The 24,842-nt window shown below is 43.5% G+C and overlaps 1 protein-coding gene across 1 annotated transcript in view; it reads right to left on the reverse strand.

Annotated features, from left to right (window-relative positions):
- Positions 1 to 5,923: 5,923 nt before the first annotated feature.
- The window catches only part of LOC115198652 (copine-8), a 129,620-nt gene continuing 110,701 nt past the window's right edge, over positions 5,924 to 24,842 (reverse strand). The window contains exons 14-20 of the mRNA XM_029760763.1: positions 16,598 to 16,644; positions 15,539 to 15,720; positions 14,600 to 14,727; positions 12,842 to 12,944; positions 12,079 to 12,136; positions 11,863 to 11,936; positions 5,924 to 9,998 (exon numbers count right to left, since the gene is read on the reverse strand). Of these exons, the coding sequence (XP_029616623.1) occupies positions 9,762 to 9,998; positions 11,863 to 11,936; positions 12,079 to 12,136; positions 12,842 to 12,944; positions 14,600 to 14,727; positions 15,539 to 15,720; positions 16,598 to 16,644 (829 nt within the window). The 3' untranslated portion in view covers positions 5,924 to 9,761. The remainder of the gene's footprint in view (positions 9,999 to 11,862; positions 11,937 to 12,078; positions 12,137 to 12,841; positions 12,945 to 14,599; positions 14,728 to 15,538; positions 15,721 to 16,597; positions 16,645 to 24,842) is intronic.

A 24,842-nucleotide genomic window follows, 5' to 3' on the forward strand; every position in this document is an offset into this window, starting at 1 on the left:
GCAAATGGAAGAAACACAAAAGAACTGTCAATCTCCCTCAGCCTGGGGCTCCATGCAAGATCTCACCTCGTGGAGTTGTAATGATTATGAGAACGGTGAGGAATCAGCCCAGAACTACATGTGAGGATCTTGTCAATGATCTCAAGGCAGCTTGGACCATAGTCAGCAAGAAAACAATTGGTAACACACTACGCCGTGAAGGACTGAAATCCTGCAGCGCCCGCAAGGCTCAAGAAAGCACATATACATGCCCGTCTGAAGTTTGCCAATGAACATCTGAATGATTCAGAGGACAACTGGGTGAAAGTGTTGTGGTCAGATGAGACCAAAATGGAGCTCTTTGGCATCAACTCAACTCGCCGTGTTTGGAGGAGGAGGAATGCTGCCTATGACCCCAAGAACACCATCTCCACCATCAAATATGGAGGTGGAAACATTATGCTTTGGGGGTGATTTTCTGCTAAGGGGACAGGACAACTTCACCGCATCAAAGGGACGATGGACGGGGCCATGTACCATCAAATCTTGGGTGAGAACCTCCTTCCCTCAGCCAGGGCATTGAAAATGGGTCGTGGATGGGTATTCCAGCATGACAATGACCCAAAACACATGGCCAAGGCAACAAAGGAGTGGCTCAAGAAGATGCACATTAAGGTCCTGGAGTGGCCTAGCCAGCCTCCAGACCTTAATCCCATAGAAAATCTGTGGAGGGAGCTGAAGGTTCGAGTTGCCAAACGTCAGCCTCGAAACCTTAATGACTTGGAGAAGATCTGCAAAGAGGAGTGGGACAAAATCCCTCCTGAGATGTGTGCAAACCTGGTGGCCAACTACAAGAAACGTCTGACGTCTGTGATTGCGTCTGTGATTGCCAACAAGGGTTTTGCCACCAAGTACTAAGTCATGTTTTGCAGAGGGGTCAAATAATTATTTCCCCCATTAAAATGCAAATCATTTTATAACATTTGACATGTGTTTTTCTGGATTTTTTGTTGTTGTTATTCTGTCTCTCACTGTTCAAATAAACCTACCATTCAAATTATAGACTGATAATTTCTTTGTCAGTGGGCAAACGTACAAAATCAGCAGGGGATCAAATACTTTTTTCCCTCACTGTACAGCTCGTTGAGTGCGGTCTTAATGCCAGCATCGGTTTGTGGTGGTAAATAGACAGCTCGGAAAAATAGATGACAACTCTGTGTTGTCTACAGCTTATCATGAGGTACTCTATCTCAGACGAGCAATACCTTGAGACTACCTTAATATTAGACATATTGTGAAATAGGGACACACCCCCACCCCTCATCTTACCGGACGTAGCTGTTCTGTTCTGCTGATGCAATGATCCGTGTTGTCATTAAGCCACGACTCAGTGAAACATAAGATATTACAGTTTTTAATGTCCCATTGGTAGGATAGTCTCGAACAGAGCTCATCCAATTTATTCTCCAGTGATTGCACGTTGGCCAATAGAACAGATGGTAAAGGCGGGTTACCCACTCGCCGCCGAATTCTCAGAAGGAAACCTGATCTGCATCCCTGTAACGGCCGTCGTCAAAGGTAGTGGACCAAGGCGCAGTGGGTCTCGTGAACATCTTAAACTTTAGAACACAAAACAAGAAAACCGCACGACAGCTAAACAGTCTTGCAGGCTACACACAGCAGTGCATAAACAACTTCCCACAAACACAGTGGAAAAAAGGGCTACCTAAGTATGACTCCCAATCAGTGACAACGATGTACAGCTGTCCCTGATTGAGAGCCATACCAGGCCAAAGCAAAGAAATACAACACCTAGAAGGGAACGTAGAAATATAAAATCAGGACCATACAACTAACACCAAAATCCCAACAACACAAACCAAACACACCCCTGCCACGCCCTGACCAAACTACAATAACAAATAACCCCTTATACTGGTCAGGACGTGACAACCCCCTGTATTTCCTTATTTTCTTCATGCGAATGAAAGGGATTTGGACCTTGTCCGGGAGCAACATTATATCCTTCCCTTCAGACTCATTAAAGAAAAAAATCTTTGTCCAGTTTGAAAAAAAAGTTGTTTCACAGATGGACAGACATGTATATATATACACTGCTCAAAAAAATAAAGGGAACACTTAAACAACACAATGTAACTCCAAGTCAATCACACTTCTGTGAAATCAAACTGTCCACTTAGGAAGCAACACTGATTGACAATAAATTTCACATGCTGTTGTGCAAATGGAATAGACAACAGGTGGAAATTATAGGCAATTAGCAAGACACACCCAATAAAGGAGTGGTTCTGCAGGTGGGGACCACAGACCACTTCTCAGTTCCTATGCTTCCTGGCTGATGTTTTGGTCACTTTTGAATGCTGGCGGTGCTTTCACTCTAGTGGTAGCATGAGACGGAGTCTACAACCCACACAAGTGGCTCAGGTAGTGCAGCTCATCCAGGATGGCACATCAATGCGAGCTGTGGCAAGAAGGTTTGCTGTGTCTGTCAGCGTAGTGTCCAGAGCATGGAGACAGGCCAGTACATCAGGAGAGGTGGAGGAGGCCGTAGGAGGGCAACAACCCAGCAGCAGGACCGCTACCTCCGCCTTTGTGCAAGGAGGAGCAGGAGGAGCACTGCCAGAGCCCTGCAAAATGACCTCCAGCAGGCCACAAATGTGCATGTGTCTGCTCAAACGGTCAGAAACAGACTCCATGAGGGTGGTATGAGGGCCCGACGTCCACAGGTGGGGGTTGTGCTTACAGCCCAACACCGTGCAGGACGTTTGGCATTTGCCAGAGAACACCAAGATTGGCAAATTCGCCACTGGCGCCCTGTGCTCTTCACAGATAAAAGCAGGTTCACACTGAGCACGTGACAGACGTGACAGAGTCTGGAGACGCCGTGGAGAATGTTCTGCTGCCTGCAACATCCTCCAGCATGACCGGTTTGGCGGTGGGTCAGTCATGGTGTGGGGTGACATTTCTTTGGGGGGCCGCACAGCCCTCCATGTGCTCGCCAGAGGTAGCCTGACTGCCATTAGGTACCGAGATGAGATCCTCAGACCCCTTGTGAGACCATATGCTGGTGCGGTTGGCCCTGGGTTCCTCCTAATGCAAGACAATGCTAGACCTCATGTGGCTGGAGTGTGTCAGCAGTTCCTGCAAGAGGAAGGCATTGATGCTATGGACTGGCCCGCCCGTTCCCCAGACCTGAATCCAATTGAGCACATCTGGGACATCATGTCTCGCCTCCATCCACCAATGCCACGTTGCACCACAGACTGTCCAGGAGTTGGCGGATGTTTTAGTCCAGGTCTGGGAGGAGATCCCTCAGGAGACCATCCGCCACCTCATCAGGAGCATGCCCAGGCGTTGTAGGGAGGTCATACAGGCACGTGGAGGCCACACACACTACTGAGCCTCATTTTGACTTGTTTTAAGGACATTACATCAAAGTTGGATCAGCCTGTAGTGTGGTTTTCCACTTTAATTTTGAGTGTGACTCCAAATCCAGACCTCCATGGGTTGATAAATTGGATTTCCATTGATTATTTTTGTGTGATTTTGTTGTCAGCACATTCAACTTTGTAAAGAAAAAAGTATTTAATAAGATTATTTATTTCATTCAGATCTAGGATGTGTTGTTTAAGTGTTCCCTTTATTTTTTTGAGCAGTATATATATACAGTACCAGTCAAAAGTTTGGACACACCTACTCATTCAAGCGTTTTTCTTTATTTTGACTCTTTTCTACATTGTAGAATAATAGTGATGACATCAAAACTGACACATTTCCATAAGTGTAATTTCACAATATTCACTCTAACCAATATTTTTTTGATGTGTCTTTTTAAATGTGGTTTGATAGTACATTTATTAAGTCTATTTAAATGAACCCCCAGGATTGGATGTTACTGGTGTATTTTCTAGGAGTTGCTTTTGGGATCATCTCTGCTGTAAATACAATGTTGTAATAAGCCTAATTTATTGTAAAACTTTATATTTCCCAATGGAGTCATAACAGATTGATATACTGTCATCTAACTGACACCCAACCAAGATTTGTGAACAATTCAATTGATTGTGCCATCTGTCATAGTTATAGCCTTGTGTGTTTGCAGGAAGCATTCTTGCAGCTATGCATGTCTGTATGCCATAAATGTACCAGACAGACAGCTCTATCATGACGAGACTAGCACATTTCCTCATCATGAATCAGTAAAAAAAAACATGAATATCCAGTTCTATTGTCTTTTGGAACATCCTGGCTTTATGAGATCTGGCAGCCGAAGTCAAACCACTTCCTGCTTCTCCGCTCCTTCAGTTAAGGTTTCCATTAATCTCTTCTGCTCTTTTAAAACAATACAGGAGAGAGAAAGAGAGAGAGAGAGAAAGTAGAGACATAGGGGAAGAGGCGAAGCGAGAAGATTTACTCCACCCAAAATCTGTTCACGTGAGATAAGTGGTGATTCTTTTTGTATGGAGGTTTCTGAGAGTGTTTCAAATGATGTGAACCTTATTTGATCGAATTGAAGTTTCATAATGTTTAGGCTGTTACAAATGTACTGACATAAATGGATGCATGTGGCATTCTAGCAACTTTGATTAAAACAAGTTATTTGCGCCTGTTGTTCACACACGTATCTCATTGGCTAGAATGGTCCCACCTGATCTCGCCTCCTCCCGCCTGCCTCCCATCTTTGAGGAAATGTATTTCCATTGTTAGAGCGGTCACTTGACGGTCTTGTCAATATAATAGATCATCTTTGGTAGAGACAGTGATCTGTGAGGAAGGCCTGTAGCTTCTGTCTCATTAGTTCACTGCCACACTGTGACACTGTGCCTCCCTGCCTGACACCCTCTAGTCCAGGTGTAGGCAACTTGATTCAGCCGCGGGCTGCATTAGTCCTAATGAGGCGGAAAGACGGAGTGGAGCTGGTCATTTTGTGTTTTATTTGGTTAGTGTTTTATTTCACTGCTAAAGGTATCAGAGCACAGACAATAACAGCATACAGAGCGACCCCAACCCATACCTGAGTTAACCTGTAAATAATTTTACTCCAGAGTAGTTACTATCATAAGAAGTGATTTATTGAATACGTAGGTATAGTACTCAACTAATTTGTTGAGTTAGTTGAGTTAAATCACAAACACTGTCAAGGGAGAAAAAAAAATTCACATGAAAATGTTCAAGTTCAATGCCATCTTCATGATAGGGAATAACAGCACTCTGTAAATAATGAACGCAGCTCGCAGGGTGTCCTATAATGAGAATATATTTTCTAGCTGTTGACTTCATTAAACATACCACAACTTATCATCAAAAGTTAATTAACATGCTGGAATCGGTTGAGTCCTCTAATTAACGAGAAGATACTCCATGCTGCCGTTTTACTGTTCAACTACTCAAAAACAATATTACAGATACATGCTGTGTGTGACAATAACATACTCTCTGTTAGCTCTAATTGGCTAAAACGCTATGTGTGTGTGTGTGTGTGTGTTTTAGAGAAATACGCTTTTTGTGCATATGGAACATTTCAGGGATCTTTTATTTCAGCTCATGAAACATGGGACCAACACTTAACATGTTATGTTTATATTTTTATTCACGATACTTGCCACCCACAGATGGTTTTCTTAGTTATTTATTTATTTTATCTTTGTGTCCAAACTCTCTGTGATCCTTTGTCCCTGTTCAGGACCTCAGCCTCCCGAATCCTCTGCCAAGAGTAATAATTATTTGCCAGTCGGCCAACAAACTATATTCTCCTTCTGCAATTAGAACGTCACACCAACACACAAAACAGTCATTGGAAGACAGACTGTTGGAAGCCAGGAGGAGAAGAGAAGGCTGGAGTGATCTATTCAGAACTCGCCTCTCCTTTTCTGTAAAATTTTTAGAAAGTAATGCATGCAAAGAAAAGAACTTCAGCAGAAAGTTAGTGTTTAGTAAGAATGTTTATTTAAAAATCAGTAGTTTAATACAGAAATAGTCATCTATAATATGGATTACCAGACAATCAGAACTTCAGTCAGGCTTTCATCTGATTTACCACTGATTCCAAAAATACAATATATTTTTTTTCCCCATAAATGAAGTTATGCAAAGGAAATATACACTAGAAAAGCAAATATTGTACACTGACACAAAATAGAGAACAAGTCAATATCTGAAGGCATCGCACAAATTCCAAGAAATCAGTGAACGTTTTTAAGGCAATTTTGTACAGTTATTTTCATAGATTTTCTTTTTCCAAAACACTCAATTATAACAAAAAGAACTGGTGCATCTCATGTAAAACTGTACATGCAAACATAGTGCACGTTATAAGTAGATATGATGAGCATACAATATATTATTTGTATATCTTTAGTAAACAAAGACTACGTGTGTGAACTCACATGGTCTGTAAAAACTCTGGCGGCAAGTACACACACACACACACACACACACACACACACACACACACACACACACACACACACACACACACACACAGAGAGAGAGGGCTTGGCAAGCAGATGGCAAGAGTTGTGGCACTAGCAAAGCAGTGAAAGAAAAGAATGATCCTTTCCATAGTAGTGTGAACTGAGAAAGCACTAAGAAATGACACAATGTCAGTAGTCCACGATGGTGACCATGGTCTCAGCGGTATGTGTGTATGTGTGTGAGCGTGTGTGATCGTGTGCGAGTGCCTGTGTATATGCACACGCACACGTGTGTGTCCACACTGTGTCAGTAGTCTGTGGGTGGTTAATGGGAGCCTATAACGATCTCTAGACTGTGACCCAAAGTCCTAATGATACCTCCTGCTCTGCTCTGCTACAAGCCCAGTGGGAGACTGCAGTACAGACTCAGACAAGCTGGGTTTCAAATAACACACTAGCTGTTCCCCACATAATGCATTTCTTTTGACAAGAGCCATGTGGTGCACTATATGGACTTCGCTAGGGTTTCATATGACACACAGACTCAAGACTAGCTACAACTACAGGTGCAAAGAGCAAATTACAGAAGGCTTTCAAATGTGTGAGAAAAACAAGATGAAAGAAGACATGAGTGAAAGTTGTGAGAGAAAAGAAAAATACAGTTTGTGGCTACTGTATGTCTTTTTTTAAACAAGGCAGAGTTTCTTATCAAATATATGTTGTGTAAAATGTATAGGTTAAAATGACAGACTGCCATGTTGAATATACTGAGTGAGGTTATTCTCTTTCTGGGCTAGCCAACATCTCTCTGTATAGGTTTGGCACTGTGTTGACTCAGGCATGTAGCACTAATGCCCCGTACTCTTCTGACTACATCAGAGGGTTGACCTGTTTGTCTACTTCTGTCCAGGGTCGTTCCACCTCAAAAAACACAAGAAAGAGGATATATATTGGCATTTTCACACTTCGTGTTCAAATCAATTATGTTATCAAAGATGATTTGGATATGAAGCATGAAAATGCTAATATAGGTACCATTGACTTGCATTGGATTTGTGCGACAAATGCTAAAAAGTTGGAATTAAAAACAGTGGCCAGGTAAACAAAACCAAAGAATGGGATGCTGTTGTACTTTGCCCATAGACTGCTTACAGTGTATGGAAACCAATGTGTAATTTTGAAATCTGGGTGAACTATTCCTTTAACATTGACATAGTATGATGAAATGACATGGAACGACCCTCCAATGACATAACCCACTGGGCTATATCCCCCTCTCTCACCCCTCTCTCATCCCCCTCTCCTCCTGCCATGCCAAATATTATTGGCTTGGAGTCGATCCTATTTAAGCATTAAAACACAGTCTATTGTACTCTGTGAGGCTGCGTCCACTGAGCTGCAGTGAGACAGGAGGAGGAATTACACAGAGAGAGAAACAGAGGAGTTGCTATGTGGTTGAATTGTGGCAAAGGGCATCGGTCTATCAGTAATGATATGGCAACAGACAGACAGGTAACAGACCGACAGTGGCACACACATGAAAATGGCAACAACTGCGAAACACATAAATGTGGTGTTGCAATGTCTGTTCATTTGATAAGGGATATTGATATGTAACCAATCAAGTTATCAATTACACACCACCTCCATACAAGCACTAGCTAATAGTTATATTATGATAATAATTATTAGTATTATTAATAATTAAAAGGCAGTTGATATAAACTCTAAGCCCATTAAGACAGCAGATTGAAGAGGATACCCTGGCTGTAAGTAGTAAGAGTGGGTTGACTGTGTATAATGGTTACGGGCCAGGAGTTTTTCCTCTCCGAGGAAAAAGTCCTAGCCCTCAGTTGGTATTGTCAATTGGTATTATGGGATGAGAATTACAATATTTAGGAAGAACAAGTTGTCATGACAACCACCAGACACCATCGTCTAGGGCCAACACACTCAGGGCTTAACACCATAACAATTAAATAATATTACATATTTATTGGCACAACTCAAAACAATAAAATAACCTTAACAAGGCAACTTAAAACAATCTACTTAAGAATATCAGCTTTCAAGGCAAACAAGCGGTTAAGAGCATTGGGTCAGTAACCGAAAGGTCGCTGGTTCGAATCTCCGAGCCGACTCGGTGAAAAATCTGTCGACGTGCCCTTGAGCAAGGCACTTAACCCTAATTGCTCCTGTAAGTCGCTCTGGATAAGAGCGTCTGCTAAATGACTAAAATGTAAATGTAATAATAACACAAAAGAACAAGAACCAAACAGAAGGAAAGCATTTGTGTTACTGTTTTTGACCACTGGGCTTCTGCTGTTGTCTCAAACTGGATCTGAGAGCAGGTGTTGTTATTTAAATGGATTGGAAGGGAATATGCTGTTGGTTGAGTCACTGTTGTTCTCGACACAGTGAGAAAACCCGTGGGCACTCGCAGCGTGGCTGGCATGGGCACCCTATCGCCAAGGCAGTTTAGAAAGGAGCAGAATGCGCTTCAACAACAGAGTTAAAAGTTAAAAACATGGAACCCCAAAGCCTGAGAGCAGTGACAGGCAAGGAAGTGCAGGACCACAATGCATGCTCTGACGATACACTCATGCAAACGGACACATAGTATAGTACAGTACAATACAGTGGCTACTTGGACCTGCACTGTATTGGAACTGCACGCTGCGAGATAAAGAGAGAGAATATCGATTGATATTCCAAAGTTTCATACTGAAAGAAGTATGAATACTATATAAAAGTGTCCAATGATAAAAATCATTTTCATTAACATGTACTGTAAACATTGAGTGAGAGTTGGAAGAATAGAGAGACAGAGTAGAGAGAGATAGAGGGAGAGAGAAGGAAATATATTTCCAGTACAACAGTCAAGTGATTCCACATCCAGAGACTATAGAACCTTTTCGCCACTCTGCTCCTGAAAAGGCCAGTCCCCAGGAAATTCCTTCCTATCCTCCATTCATTCTTCCTTCCATCATTCATCCTTTCCTTGACTCTGTCATTCCATGCCAGGTGAGCTGGGAAGACCAGACTCTGTCTATCTTGTGTCCCAGAGAGTGTCTCCATTTGCCGATTTACAGAAAGTCCAGACAGAGGAACGCTTGACAATGAAAGTAAACATGCCCTTATTGACTCCATCTGCCCGTTCCAAAGTAGAACCCTTTAGAACCGCTCAGTAAAAACATTCTGCCAGAGTCAGTCTCCATTAGTGCAATGAGAGAGAGCGAGAAAGCCAAGAAGGCCTCTCCTATCACTGAGTGAGTGATGAAGAGAGGAGAGAGACAAAGAAATATTTGAAGAGGTGTTGTTTGGGACCAGGGGGCATCTCCGCACCCTTCAGATCTGCGTCTGCAGGGGGTGTCCTGGGGGGGTATTTAATGGGTGTCCATCGGGGCTCTGGACAGGGTACCCTGGGGGTGTGTAGGGAGGGGGTGCGGGCAAGGGCTTGATGCCTCTGGTCCTCATGTAGGAGAGGAACTGGTCAGGGATCTCAGCCAGGACATCCTTGGCTAGACGGGCCATACTCAGGATGTGGTTCCCTGTCCGGTCGACGTAGTCTCTGAACGGGACAAACTGGATGACAAGAGAAAGACATTAACAGGGCTGAAACTAGTTACAGTACAGTCAATATACAGGTTTGTTTAGCTACTATACGCTGAATCTTAACTGGAAAACAGACAGAGAGAAGAAATGGAGCTGGAGAAATATACTATAATATATACTAACTATTTACTAAAATAAAAGTATAGGCAATATATAGTAGGTGTTAGGCCATTATGTGTGAATTCTGTAAAATACTTCCAAAGACCTTTGAAAAACCTATGTTGAGACTTTTTAGACCCACAGTACAAGTAAAGCATTCATTTATTCATAACAGTTGGCAAGTTCAGAGCGAGGTGAAATAGGCCTAGCTAATCAGCTATCAAAGCCTTTCGTTTCGCTCATCTCTTGTTGCTATGTACAGTGCATTGCTAGCGAACGCTCAGTCTCTTTCATATCTGAACTAATGAGGCTGGGGGCAGAGACAGTTTTATCACAGAAGTGTCTTTCATAGGGGTCCTGCCTGTCTGTGTGTGTAGAGGCAGCTAACTATCTAGACTGACAGATTGTGAGGGCGTGAGTGGGCTAGAAAGAGCAGAACAGAGCTGAACGGGCCTCCTAATATGTGTGTGTGTGTGTGTGTGTGTGTGTGTGTGTAGACCTCCTAGCCAGGTCCACAGCAGAGCAGCCTTGATGTTCTCTCTGTGTTAACAAGGCTCACTAATGAGCAGGGGGAGCGTAATGATCTAGCCCTCTATCATATCATCCACACAGAGGGAGGGAGGTGAGGGAAGAGGGAAAGAGGAGGATGAGAAGGAGGAGGAGGAAAGAGGGAAGTAAAGAGGGAGGAAGAGAGAACAGAGCAGGGGAAGCCCTGATAGGAAACGGTGCCTAATAGGCTATTATCATATAATGGTGGCTAACCATTTGGAATAGCATGGAGGCTAGCCATTTGTCACAATAGCATAGCATGGAGGCTAGCCACATCAGGACTCATGTAGCATGGAGGCTAGCCACATCAGGGTTAATGTAGCATGGAGGCTAGCCACATCAGGGCTAATGTAGCATGGAGGCAAGCCACATCAGGGCTGGGGTAATGTCCTGTGGGCATATTCTGTGTGTAGACAGGACTGAATATGATGCGTCACAGGTTATTTGGATGTATCAGGATTTGGGCGAAGGCTGTGCTTAAATTTCTTCGCCTCGAGTGCTTCGTGCATGTGCCCACACGGATAGGAAGGGGGGGGGGGGGGGTATAAGGGGAGGCTTTGGCTGAGAATTTCCTTTTGCGAGGGTGGAGACTTCAATTTTGCCAAAACTCTCAATTTCTAACAAGTATGATCACAGAAGTTAATCAAGCAGCTGACCAAATTATGCAAGATTTTACTTCTGGGTTAACAGAGATTAGGGCTGGGGCCTCTGCGGGGTTTCTGTCCATCTGGCCTGATGAGGGAGAGCAGAGCAGGTGGGAAGGATCTGAACTCAGACCAGATGTCTGTCTGTCTAACGACACAGATGTTAACTCTAATGTATGAGCACTACTATCTGTGTAAATGTCTTTTTTTCGTTTTATGTATGATTCTGTTGATTCCCCCGTTCGGATTTCCTTCCCAATATGTTTTCTAGTACTTCTAGTTTCTAGATTCTACTGCTATTGATCATCAATATGTGCATATAAACAGTATGTTGTAGCCTCTGTCCATAGCCCTGACTGTTCTGTGCTGTGCTTTGCAATCAATCAAGTGTTTTTATAAAGCCCTTTGTACAATAGCATCCAGATGGATGCAGACAGTTTATTTGTTTGTGAGGCATATTCTAATGCTCCCAAAACCCTACCTATTTGACTCCATGCATCTTGCAGCCTAGCAGTGGAACAAACAGAAGGAACACGGCGTACCTGAACAATGTCCCTCTCCGCATATCTTCCTCTCGACGAGATCCTCACTTCATCCCCGTCCAACTCGACCATCGCTGAGGAGAAACATGATACTGTAGTCATCATCTGCTCAGTGGTGTGTGTGTGTGTGTGTGTGTGTGTGTGTGTGTGCACGTGCGTGTGTGCATATGCATGTACGTGCATTTGCGCATCTGTGTGTGTTTGTGTGTTTCTTACCATCAAATTCTGCTGGTCCCACTCCTACGATGATAATCGACATGGGAAGACACGATGCCTGGATAGGACACGAGGAAACAAAGTTGAGTCCCATATTCTCCCCATTATGTCTGTGACATAACGTTGAGTCTGTCACACAGGATAAATATTCATAGGATTCTGTCAGACAGTCTGAGAAAGGAGTTTTATGAGTGACGTTGACTGAGCACCTATACAGCCTACAGCCTATACAATAAAGTTGATTCACCCCAAGCTGTGTCTGTGTGTGTGTGTGTGTAAATATTCATGGCGTGTGTCTGTGAGATGTAGCATCTTCCTGAGGGCTGCTTGGGACAGGAACACCTCTTGGAAGTTGGGGATGAGAAAATAAATAAATAAATAAATAAAAGTCCCTCAACTCCCCCAACACTTTAACGTGTGTGTGTGTGTTCATGTGTGTGTGTACTTGTGTCTTTCTGTGTGTGTGTGTGTGTGTGTGTGCCATAACCCTGCCCCTGCTCTCTCCATCTTTGATGGAGATGAGTTAGTTTGACTGAGGTGTTACCCCAGAGCTGAGGAATGATAGATGAGTTTTTCAGAATGTCTTGTTTACTTGTTTATCTAGGAACTGCCATCTAGTGACTAAGGTCGGGATTCAATCAGATCGTGGATTTGGAAAATTGTCCATTTAAAGGTCATTCCGATTGAGCCGACATATGCAGGGTTTACCGTGAATGGGGTCTTCGCCAAAGTGGGAACATTGCTTAGCGGTTGTTGTTCTTACGTTGACGATGGACTCCTTGGTCTGGGCCATGTCTGAGATGACTCCATCTGTAATGATGAGAAGGACGAAGTACTGAGAGCCATCATTCACTGACGCAGCATACCTACAGACAGGAGAGATAAACACAGAGTACATAGGTGAGCCACACAAGTGTTTATATTATCCATAAAACCCTACATTATACAATTGTCTTTATTTCGACCAGATGTAACCTTTCATGAACTGGCTGGGTAGTGATATTATTTCTGGCACCTACTTTACACAACATGGGCCCTAGCCTCTGACTGCTTCCTGTGCTTCTCAAACGCACGTAAGGTGTACGGCGAGAGAACATCAGATGCTTGCAGCGTCAGACACAGAGACGAAGACAGAAAAGTCAACTGAACAGTTATTAAACTGCGAGGAGCGTGAGGCAAGGCAGAGAAGGAACGGAGCGGTTATTATTAAAACGTGGGGGCGAGTGGCACACGGCGAAACGAGGAGATGAGACAGAGTAGATGAGAGGAAAGGAGGCTGACATGACAGCGGTGCCTGGAAGTGAGGGGAGAGGTGAGGAGAAGGGAGGAGAGGGGTAAGGTAGTGTTCTAGGATGGCACTAATGATTGTGGATTCTGAAAGCCACACACAAATTTTGCACTGGGTTGTCACCCCTCAACTCAGTATTTCTAACTTGGCTTCCGAGCAACAACAAACAGGCACACACACATGCATGTGGACACACACACACACACACACACACACACACACACACACACACACACACACACACACACACACACACACACACACACACACACACACACACACACACACACACACACACATCTGTTAATCTCAAGTCTTCTGACAGCACCTTTACTTCATTAAGGAAAACTCATTAAGGCTTAAGGACTATGTGTGTGTGAACGCGCGCGCATGTATTTGTGTGGGAAGGACTGTGAAGTCATTGTTCACTCACACAAACAACACGTTTACAGGTTAACTAAAGAACAGAACGTGACAAAAGCAAAAAACTACTTTTTTATTTAACAGCTTAAAGTTCTACGGTGGAATGTTGTCACACTGTTTATTTGTGAAATGATCTCTGTGAGCTGTGCATGCCCTGAGAAGCATAGTCGCACTTTTAAGAGTTGAAGAATCTCAGTTTTAAGTGTCCGTTAGTCTGACCGTGTGGCCAAAACACTGTCACCAACTTATTCTTAGTATAATACTCTATGAGTTATGTACTGAAACATCTACTTGCACTTATAAAAGTTGATCCATCTCAGTTAACTCTCTGTTAGTCTGCAGACCTCCTCTGTTGTCCTTTCTGCTATCAGGGAAACAACTCAATCACAACATACAGCCTGCGTCGCGAATGGCTCTCATTGGAACACAGAGGACAGTGGATCGATACACACGTTCAGGCCATCTTAGTTAGTATTGATCTACTCAGGACTCAGGAATCATGACATATGGCTCTATATAGACATATGGCTCTCTCATGCCTGGGAGGTTTAGGTGTGCATTGGTAGGAATGTGATCTGAAATTTAATGAAGGAAGACCTATAGATGTCGCCCTCTGTTTTTATCACCCTGCTATGTGTATTCAGTCAGTTCAGGGAGTGAATCTAAAAACTCCAAAATAGAAAACCGTGGGTAATATAATTTTCAAATCATAAATTGAATTTCAATTTGGTTCACAAATTCACTGAAATGAATCGAAAAGTGACCTTAAAGCTCTTTCAAGTCCAGCTTTGTTCCTCATAGCCCCCTTACCTGGCCACATGGTTGATGACAGGAGAGAAGTTGGTTGGGCCGTAGAGGCAGACAGACTTCAGGCTCTGGTAATATGCCTCCATCACTCCATCTATACCTGCACAGTATGGGTTTTGGGGATTGCCATTCTGGAAGACACAAAAAGAGAAGGAGGGTAGTTAAACATCTTTCATCAATCCCATTCAAGCAGGAGAATAAAATTAAAAAAGAGAAGAATCTAAAAAGAAAAATGTAAGCTCTTTCTAATTAAATTCTGAAGCAGGGGAATGAAGTAGGAGAACTAGGAAAGAAGAGAGGGAGAGGAGGATAAATACAACTTTAGGCCCAGTCAGAGATATGGGAAATCCCTGCTGAGCATGCTGGAGGCATGTTCCTGTCTGAGTGGTATCCTACTGTTTACAGTACTCTGTAGAGCTGAAGAGGGAAGGAGAGAGAGGTGGAGGGAGGGCTTGGGAGGGAGGGCTGTCTGTGATCAATGGTTTTTCCTTACAGAGAGGACAGTTACTGTTCTCCTTGGCAGTCATATAACTCAGTGGTAGTATTTGTTTTTAGGACTTGGCATCCTAAGCCTCTACAATACAGCCACTAAGGAGACATTGAAACTTTGAGCGTTTGAGCCTGCCTGGAGTGCCAGATAGGTGGAGTTTGCTTAGGGTTTTGTCGCTCTTTCACTTGTCTAATTGCTTACGCTTCGATGGGTGCATCTGCAGCTTTTGACCAGATGTTAACAAAACAAGCCTGTAACCACGGTAAACGCATGAAGTATATGTGGTCCATGCAGGGAGCAAACCCACAATTTAACCAACTGAGCCAGGACTGAACAACTCTGGTGTTGGGGTACCCATCCACTGGTTTTCTTCCAACCTCTCTGAAGCCAAGAGCAGGGATTATCTTATCAGGGTTTAGGGGGTTAGAAGTCAGGGGTTAGAGGTCACTTACCAGGGCGAACTCATGTGAGACCCGTCCGTCGGGGGGCAGCTTGGCTCCGAAGCCCAAAGCAGGGAACATCTTATCACTGTCGTAGTCCTGGATGATCTCCCCTACAGCCTTCAGGGCCATGGCATAGGCATTCATCTGGTAAGGACTCATGTAGTGGAGGGAGGTGGGCTGGGCTGGGTTGCCTGGGAAACAGGTACAGTAATGGTAAATAATGGGACAGTAATAACAAGGTACAATAATGGAACAACAGAGCCAGATATAGAAAGGAACGGCTGTGTCTCAAATTTAACTCCATTCCCCATTTTAGTGCACTGCTAGCCCATGCTCTTTATGGTAGAAAGTGGTGCATTATATGTGGAATAGGGTGTTATCGGAGTTTTGCCCATACAGAAAGGTAGTTGTGAGTTCAACCAAAACTGTGATACTTTTAGACAGCATAAAACACTATTTCACTAGAGACCGTGTTAGATCTCTTTCCCTGCCTTTCCCTCTATATAAGACTCTGGGTAGTGGGTACAGCGTGAGTGACATGCATAATTACATGACCAATATGAGCAGGAGAATCATTTCACTTTATAGCACACTGGCTGTAGTGGTTATGAGTATAGTGACATATGAACTTTAGATCTTTTAGCGGCCCTATTGGACACACATCCACAACATCAACTCCTGCACATCATATAATCGGACCTCGTCAAATAAAAACAAGGAAGCAATAACCCCACGCTTATGAGATATCAGTAGGTCTACCTTTGAATTGAACCATCTGTCGTTATCTAAGAGATATGGTAGTCCCAGTCAACCTCACTATAATGTCTAAGAGATAGGTCATTTCCTTCCAGCCTTGCTATAACAGGTACACATTAAAATATACAAGAGAGGCACATTCATTCCTGTTATCACCACTAAGCTATCATCTCTTTTACAGCATTAGGTTTTAGTCTGCCCTGCAATAATGTAGTAGGGCTATTACAGATCATCCCATATGCATACATTTAAACAGCCCTGGTCGAGCATTAGGAGAAGTGTTGAGTGTGTGTGTGTGTGTGTGTTGCTCACCGTTTGAAGCGGTGAAATCAATTGCCACTGTGAAATTAATCTGGGTCCTGGAAGGCAAAAGCAAGAGGAGAGTAATTATTAATTTACCACACGCTAGCATAGACACACACACACACCATAAACCATTGGCTTAATGAACTTTAGTAAACACAATAATGTTCTGATTATCATAGCTCAAGCAAGCAGGCAAGTTGAAACCAGTCCTTGCCCTTGGTGCCTGAAGAAACAAAATCAAATTTAAATAGAGAGAGGTAACTTTCTAATCCCAAGAAGTCAAGACAAACAACAGGTTCAACAGATGAGTGCACACAGTACTGATGTGTGCTGTGCGTGCCGTGCGCTGTAGCTCACACATCCTCTTGCCCTCTCCACCACCTCCTGTATTTGAATAGATCAGGTACTGTAAGTAACCATTACACTTGTCACCCTGTGACGCAATGTGGAGTGCACTGCACAGCCCACAGACACATGTTAGTGCAGCAGACCTGAAGAAGCCTGTTTACTCATTGTGAGGGAGGGGGAGAACCAGACCAGGGGCTCTGTGCTCTCCTCTCCCCAGCTCCGAGCCACTCTGCCTGCGTTGGGGCTGTGGTTTAGGTCAGGCTAGGAGCCATGATGAGGCGGGTATGGATGGATAGGGCCCTGGTCGGGATTTACGCTACTCTCTAGTCCACACAGACACACACAGCCTGGGTCTACTGCTGGGAGAGGAAGGGGTGGGTGGGGAGTGATGCCTGAAGTACGGCGCTGTCGCCTCATGTTAGGGCAGATAGAGTCTAGGGGTGGAGGGGAGGAGAGAGGGAGGATGAGAGGAAGGAGGAATAAGGAAGGAGCAGAGTGAGTAGAGGGATGCTTGCATCATTCCCCCTGAGATAAATGACAAATGTAGTGTTAAATCACTCATTTATGCTTCGTTTTGCATGCATGCGAAGAATGTGTTTGAGCCCATTTCTTATTATATATCTTTTTTCAACCCAATTTTATGATATCCAATTGGTAGTTACAGTCTTGTCCCATCGTTGCAACTCTCGTACGGACTCGGGAGAGGCGAATGTTGAGAGCCATGCGTCCTCTGAAACACGACCCCGCCAAGCCGCACTGCTTCTTGACACATTGCTCGCTTAACCCGGAAGCCATTGAGCGCATTTATTAAAGAATATTTGTGTAGGGGTAAAAAGTTACATCTGCTAGTGTAAGTCAATGTGCACATTATACTGGGCTATCCTGCATCAAACATATGTTTTAACTTCACTGAATTGTAATGTAACTCATGTTACATGAATTCAAGTATTTTTCCCTCAGTATAATTCAGTGCCAAGATGTACCACTCAATATTTAAGAGCATTGGTACGCTGCAGAAGTCAGTGGAGAGGAGACAGTTTAATATTCAGAGAAAGGAACAGGGGGACAAGTCTTCAAGGAGAAGAGGAGGTGAGACAGTGGTGTATTGGAGTCATATCTGGTCCAGCTCTCTGTGCCAAGAGGGAGACAGACAGACTGGCCCGCCAGCCTGAATTATGGATCTCTCCTCACACACACACACACACACACACACACACACACACACACACACACACACACACACACACACAGAGTTTCCACCTCGTTCAGAGTGTGAGGACAGACAGAAACAGTGGAAGGAGATGGATAAAGAGAGAAAAATAAAAAAGAGGAGTAGAGAAATGTATCCTAGTCTGAAATGAAATATTACTCAGTCATTTCCATATAACTCAGAGACTGTAAATCAGTGGAGATACAACTCAGAGATACAATCTAATTATTCCCATTATAATGCAGAGGGCTCTCGCTAAAAGGTCAGCTGAAGCTTCTGCACCAATCACAGATGAGTGTGCACAGTGAGGTAAGAGTGAAACATCACCCCATTGGCTCCAGGTGTTGCCCCTGGCGATGCATGTTCCAGGAAAACTAGCCAGCCGTTCTGACCTTAAAGAGGTAATCAGCAGTTGCTACATCAATTTTTCACTAATAAATTAATGATATGTACCCATCTGTTTCTTAAAGAATATAACTTATAAATAACTCATGAGCTTAGTTCAACTGTTGTACCCCCATCAGTACCCAAATATAAGCTTGTTTGTAAACCAATGTTTGTAAACAAAGTAAATGCAAACAAACACTGTATATCCTCAAAACATGGTTAAAACAATAAAGCTGATATCATATCAATTCATAGACATATATCTGTCTATGAATTTGAGACAGTTTACATTTCTCCAGCCCCATCCCTCAGCTTTTTACCGAAATAGGGGCAGGGATTGCGCTTTGTTATTGTTTCTACTGCTTATTGTCGCTTTAACCCAGCTCAAACCCGAAAAGCTCATCTTTCAACAGATACGGAGAGAGAGACTTTGACTTTTAATATGGTCAATTTTTAGCTAAGCTTGCCTTGAAACCTTATCTAAAAGCAACATTAAAGTAACGGATAGAAATTCAGCTCTTCTCAAGTAACGGTAAAGCAGGAAATCCCTAAGGAAGTGACTATGAGGACTTTGTAGCAAGCCATTTCATGTCTGACTGTGTTATTAGCTGGATCATTATCAGAGAGAGGAGAGAAGAAGCAGAGAGAGGAGAGGAGAGTGGAAGAGAGGAGATGAGGATCGGGAGGAGGTGGGGGGAGGAAAGGGGAAGAGAAGGGGGAGAGATTTTCTCATGCTAAACAAACATCTAACATACTATGACTAACATACTGTCCCTTCCAGCTTTGTCTATGGGTAGTGATTCATAATAAGTAAATAGCACTACTGCAGGAGTGTTATTGTATTAGTGGCATCCATCTGCCCCTGCCTGCGGACATGGGAAATCCTGTAGGAGTAATTCGTACTGGTCCTGTGGCTAATTAAAATCCTCATGTGACCCCACTTGATTGTTTTATGCATAAATTAGGACTCCATCTCCACAACCGTAAGTGACGAGGCAGTCTATAGAGAGACTACATGGGCTCACTTGAAAAAAAAACATGTCAATCCCAATGTCTTCCCAAGGTTAAATAAAGGTTCAAAAATAAAAAGAGTGGAGGAGTGGGAGCCATATTGAAGCTATCAGGTGTGCAGGGGATGAGGCGCACACACACCCCGACTCATGTTTATGTCTCCTATATGATAGTAGCACCCAGGGGCGATCGGTGCAGCACCTTTCTCTACAGCGCTCCTTTTATTTGCTTCCGTTTGCCTCCGTGCAGGAAGAGAAAACAACCCCCTGTCTGTCACAAAGCCAGCAGATGACCAATTCACAGAAAAATAAAAACATCTGGGAAAGAAAGAAACTTGTCTGGAGAGATGAGGAAAGATGAGCTAATGAAAATAACGGCAGTGTAAGTAGAGAAGATTAGGGTGAGCAGAGAAGCATCCTCCTTTTGTTACTGGAGTGGAGAGATGGAGAGAGAGAGAGAGAGAGAGAGAGGGAGAAAGAGAGACAGAGAGAGAGGTGGGCTGGGTTAATGAGAAAGGAGGGGAGATAAATGATGGGAAATGCCTATTGAACAGCTGGAACTCGGAGAGCGATCCATTCCTAGTGTTATCGTTAAAGCCCTGGGTGCTCCAACTGGACAAGGCTCTGACAACATATGACAAACCATGGTACTGTGCAGTGGTGATGATACTGTGGAAGTTTGGAGAAGAAGGAAAGAAGGACAGAAGGAGGAGAAGAAGAAGACTGATTGTTTACATGCTGCCTATATAACGTAACACCAGCAACCATTAAGGGAACATTGACGCACGCTTAATACAACTTGAAAGCCGCACAAGCAGAACAGAAGGTTGGATTCATTCTGTTTCAAATGGACCGTGTTCATCCTTTTGTATACAATAACTGATGTTGATACATTAACACTGAATGAGGGTCCCAATCCCACACACACATGCACACACATAACAGCCGTGTGCTGCTGGAAAAGAGATAGGGGATTTACAACATACTACCCATCCATTCTCTATGCTAATTCCAATGCTAATAGTTGTGGTGCATTCCCATTCACTTCCAAGGGCTTCTGAGCTAATGAAAATTAGCAGATTGGAGTGAGTCACTAACAATGGCTGCTCTCACTCAGAACCTGTCAGGATGAGGGCCTCAATATGCTCTTGGCTAATGAGGTGAATCTACATACAGGTGTCAATCAAAATCTAAATGTTGTGGAGAGGAGAGACAAGAAAGAACAGAAGAGAAGAAAATAAAAAGGGATTATATACTGAACAAAAATATAAATGCTACAATTTCAAAGATTTTACTTAGTTACAGTTCATATAAGGAAATCAGTCAATTTAAATAAATTCATTAGGACCTAATCTATAGATTTCACATGACTGGGAATCCAGATATGCATCTGTTGGTGACAAATGCCTTAAAAAAAGTTGCTGGATATTGGCGGGAACTGGAACACGCTGTCATTCAAGTCGATCCAGAGCATCCCAAACATGCTCACATATCTGGTGAGTTTTCATTTCAGCTTCCAGAAATGTGAATTTTACCCCCTTTTTTCTATCTTGTCTCATCACTGCAACTAACTAAAGGGCTCGGGAGAGGTGAAGGTGGAATCAAACGTTCTCTGAAACATGACCCACCTAACCGCACTCCTTAACAACCGCCAGCTTAACCCGGAAGCCAGCCGCACCAATGTGTCGGAGGAAACACCGTTCAACTGGCGACCGGAGTCAGCCCGCAGACACCCGGATCCCCACAAGGAGTCACTAGAGCGCGATGAGCCAAGTAAAGCCTCACTGGCCAAACCCTCCCCTAACCCGGACTACGCTGGGCCAATTGTGTGCCTTCCTATGGGACTCCCGGCCATGGTCGGTTGTGGCACAGCCTGGGAATGAACCTGGGTCTGTAGTAACGCCTCTAGCACTCCGCTGCACCACTCGGGAGGCCCTAGCTTCCAGGAATTGTGTACAGATTCTTATGGCATGGGGACGTACATAACCATGCTGAAACATGAGTTGATGGAGGTGGATGAATGGCACAACAATGGGCCTCAGAATCTCATCACGGTATCTCTGTGCATTCAAATTGCCATCGACAAAATGCAATTATGTTTGTTTTTCCGTAGCTTATGCCTGCCCATACCATAACCCCCCCGCCACCATGGGGCACTCTGTTCACAACGTTGACATCAGCAAACTATGACATACGCATGGTCTAAGGTTGTGAGGCCGGTTGTACATACTGCAAAATACTCTGAAACAATGTTGGAGGTGGCTTATGGTAGAGAAATTAACATTCAATTCTCTGGCAACAGCTCTGGTGGGCAGTCCTGCAGACAGTATAACAATTGCATGCTCCCTCAAAACTTGAGACATCTGTGGCATTGTGTTGTGTGACAAAACTGCATATTTTAAAGTGGCCTTTAAAATGCACCTGTGTAATGATCATGCTGTTTAATCAGCTTCTTGATATGCCACACCTGTCAGGTGGATGGAGTATCTTGGCAAAGGAGAAATGCTCCCTAACAGGGATGTAACAGGGATTTGGAACATTACTGGGATCTATATTTCAGCTTATGAAACATGGGACCAACACTTTACATGTTGTGTTTATATTTTTTTTCAGTGTAGATTATACCTATTAAAGTAACATGCTATTTCTTAACAAACAAGCCAAACAGATGAAGAGACACGAGGGGGTATGAGAAGGCTGTGTGAGAAGAGCTCAGCATGAAGCAGTTATTATGAAACATGAGCACTATAGTCCATTATCATCCATTTAGGCTTCAAACAGCAAAAACATCGCTTTCCACTTCATTTAGTCACACAAACGTCAGGGTACACCACTTACCCTCCTTGGCCCACTCTGTCAAAAAAACATAGAATGTTGGGAGTTAGGAAAGTGCTTTTTATTCTACAACATTCAGAAGGACCTAGTTTTGTGTATGCATTTTACATAAGCAGAGTAAAAAAGTTAACTCCTGCCTCCTACACACGTCTCCAGGCACACTGGTAACCTCCATCACACTCATACACATTAAACCACATCAATATACACTGAGTGTACAAACATTAACAACACCTTCTTCATATTGAGTTGCCCCCCTCCTCCATGGACTACAAGATGTCGGAAGCGTTCCACAGGAACTTCCCACAGTTGTGTCAAGATGGCTGGATGTCCTTAGGGAGGTGGACCATTCTTGGTACACACGGGAAACCGTTGAGCGTGAAAATCCCAGCAGCGTTGTAGTTCTTGAAACAAACCGGTGCGCCTGGCACCTACTACCATACCCAGTTGAAAGGCACTTAAATATTTTGTCTTTCCCACTCACCCTCTGAATGGCACACATACACAATCCATGTTTCAATTGTCTCAAGGTTTAAACATCCTTCTTTATCCTATTTCCTCCCCTTCATCTACCGTACACTGACTGAAGTGGATTTAACAAGTGACATGAATAGGGGATCATGGTTTTCACCTGGTCCGTCTACATCTTGGAAAGAGCAGGTGTTCTTAATGTTTTGTGTTTTGTGCAGGATCAATTCAGTGATGGTCACACCTCCATATCACTGTGGACAACGGCCATTGTGTTACATACAGTCAGGTGCATAATTACTGGCACCCTTGATTAAGATGAGCAAAAAATACTGTATACAATAAATCATACAAATACTGAGCTACTGTATATTCTATGCAAAAAAAATCTGGGGATATTATTTTATAGGAATGCAATATCTCAGAGAAATAGATTTCGTGACCATAGCACCAATGCAGTTTATCAAACTCCAGGTGGTGCTTTGCAGTGGCGTGTCCAGAACAAGTATTAGCATACAGCAGTAAATTCACTTGAAAGTGCCCTACAGAGTGTGAGTTATACTGTAACATTTGAGGAGTCTCTTTTTTTTACGGGACCTCCTGGGTGTTTTTTTTATGGGTTTTATATTAAAGACATGTACAGTTGAAGTCGGAAGTTTACATACACCTTAGCCAAATACAATTAAACTCAGTTTTTCACAATTCCTGACATTTAACCGTAGTAAAAATACCCTATCTTAGGTCAGTTAGGATCACCACCTTATTTTAAGAACCTAAAATGTCAGAATAATAGTAGAGAGAATGATTTATTTCAGCTTTTATTTCTTTCATCACATTCCCAGTGGGTCAGAAGTATACATACACTCAATTAGTATTTGGTAGCATTGCCTTTAAATTGTTGAACAAGGGTCAAACGTTTTGGGTAGCCTTCCACAAGCTTCCCACAAAAGTTGGCTGAATTTTGGCCCTTACCTCCTGACAGAGCTGGTGTAAAAGTCAGGATTGTAGGCCTCCTTGCTCGCACACGCCTTTTCAGTTCTGCCCACAAATGTTCTATGGGATTGAGGTCAGGGCCACTCCAATACCTTGACTTTGTTGTCCTTAAGCCATTTTGCCACAACTTTGGAAGTATGCTTGGGGTCATTGTCCATTTGGAAGATACATTTGCGACCAAGCTTTAACTTCCTGACTGATGTCTTGAGATGTTGCTTCAATATACCCACAACATTTTCCTCCCTCATGATGCTATCTATTTTGTGAAGTGCACCAGTCCCTCCTGCAGCAAAGCACCCCCACAACATGATGATGCCATCCCCCGTGCTTCACGGTTGGGATGGTGTTCTTCGGCTTGCAAGCCTCCCCCTTTTTCCTCCAAACATAACGATGGTCATTATGGCCATAATGGCTATTTTTGTTTCATCAGACCAGAGGACATTTCTCCAAAAAGTACGATCTTAGTTCCCAAGTGCAGTTGCAAACCGTAGTCTGGCTTTTTTATGGAGGTTTTGGAGCAGTGGCTTCTTCCTTGCTGAGCGGCCTTTTAGGTTATGTCGATATAGGACAAATTTTACTGTGGATATAGATACCTTTGGTACCGGTTTCCTCCAGGATCTTCACAAGGTCCTTTGCTGTTGTTCTGGGATTGAGTTGCACTTTTCGCACCAAAGTACGTTCATCTCTAGAAGACAAAACGCGTCTCCTTCCTGAGCGGTAGGACGGCTGCATGGTCCCATGGTGTTTATACTTGCGTACTATTGTTTGTACAGATGAACGTGGTACCGTCAGGCATTTGGAAATTGCTCCCAAGAATGAACCAGACTTGTGGAGGTCTACCATTTTCTTCTGAGGTATTGGCTGATTTCTTTTGATTTTCCCATGATGTCAAGCAAAGAGGCACTGAGTTTGAAGGTAGGCCTTGAAATATATCCACAGGTACACCTCCAATTGACTCAAATTATGTCAATTAGCCTATCAGAAGCTTCTAAAGCCATGA

Source organism: Salmo trutta, chromosome 8 (assembly GCF_901001165.1).
Source record: "Salmo trutta chromosome 8, fSalTru1.1, whole genome shotgun sequence".
Classification (NCBI taxonomy): domain Eukaryota; kingdom Metazoa; phylum Chordata; class Actinopteri; order Salmoniformes; family Salmonidae; genus Salmo; species Salmo trutta.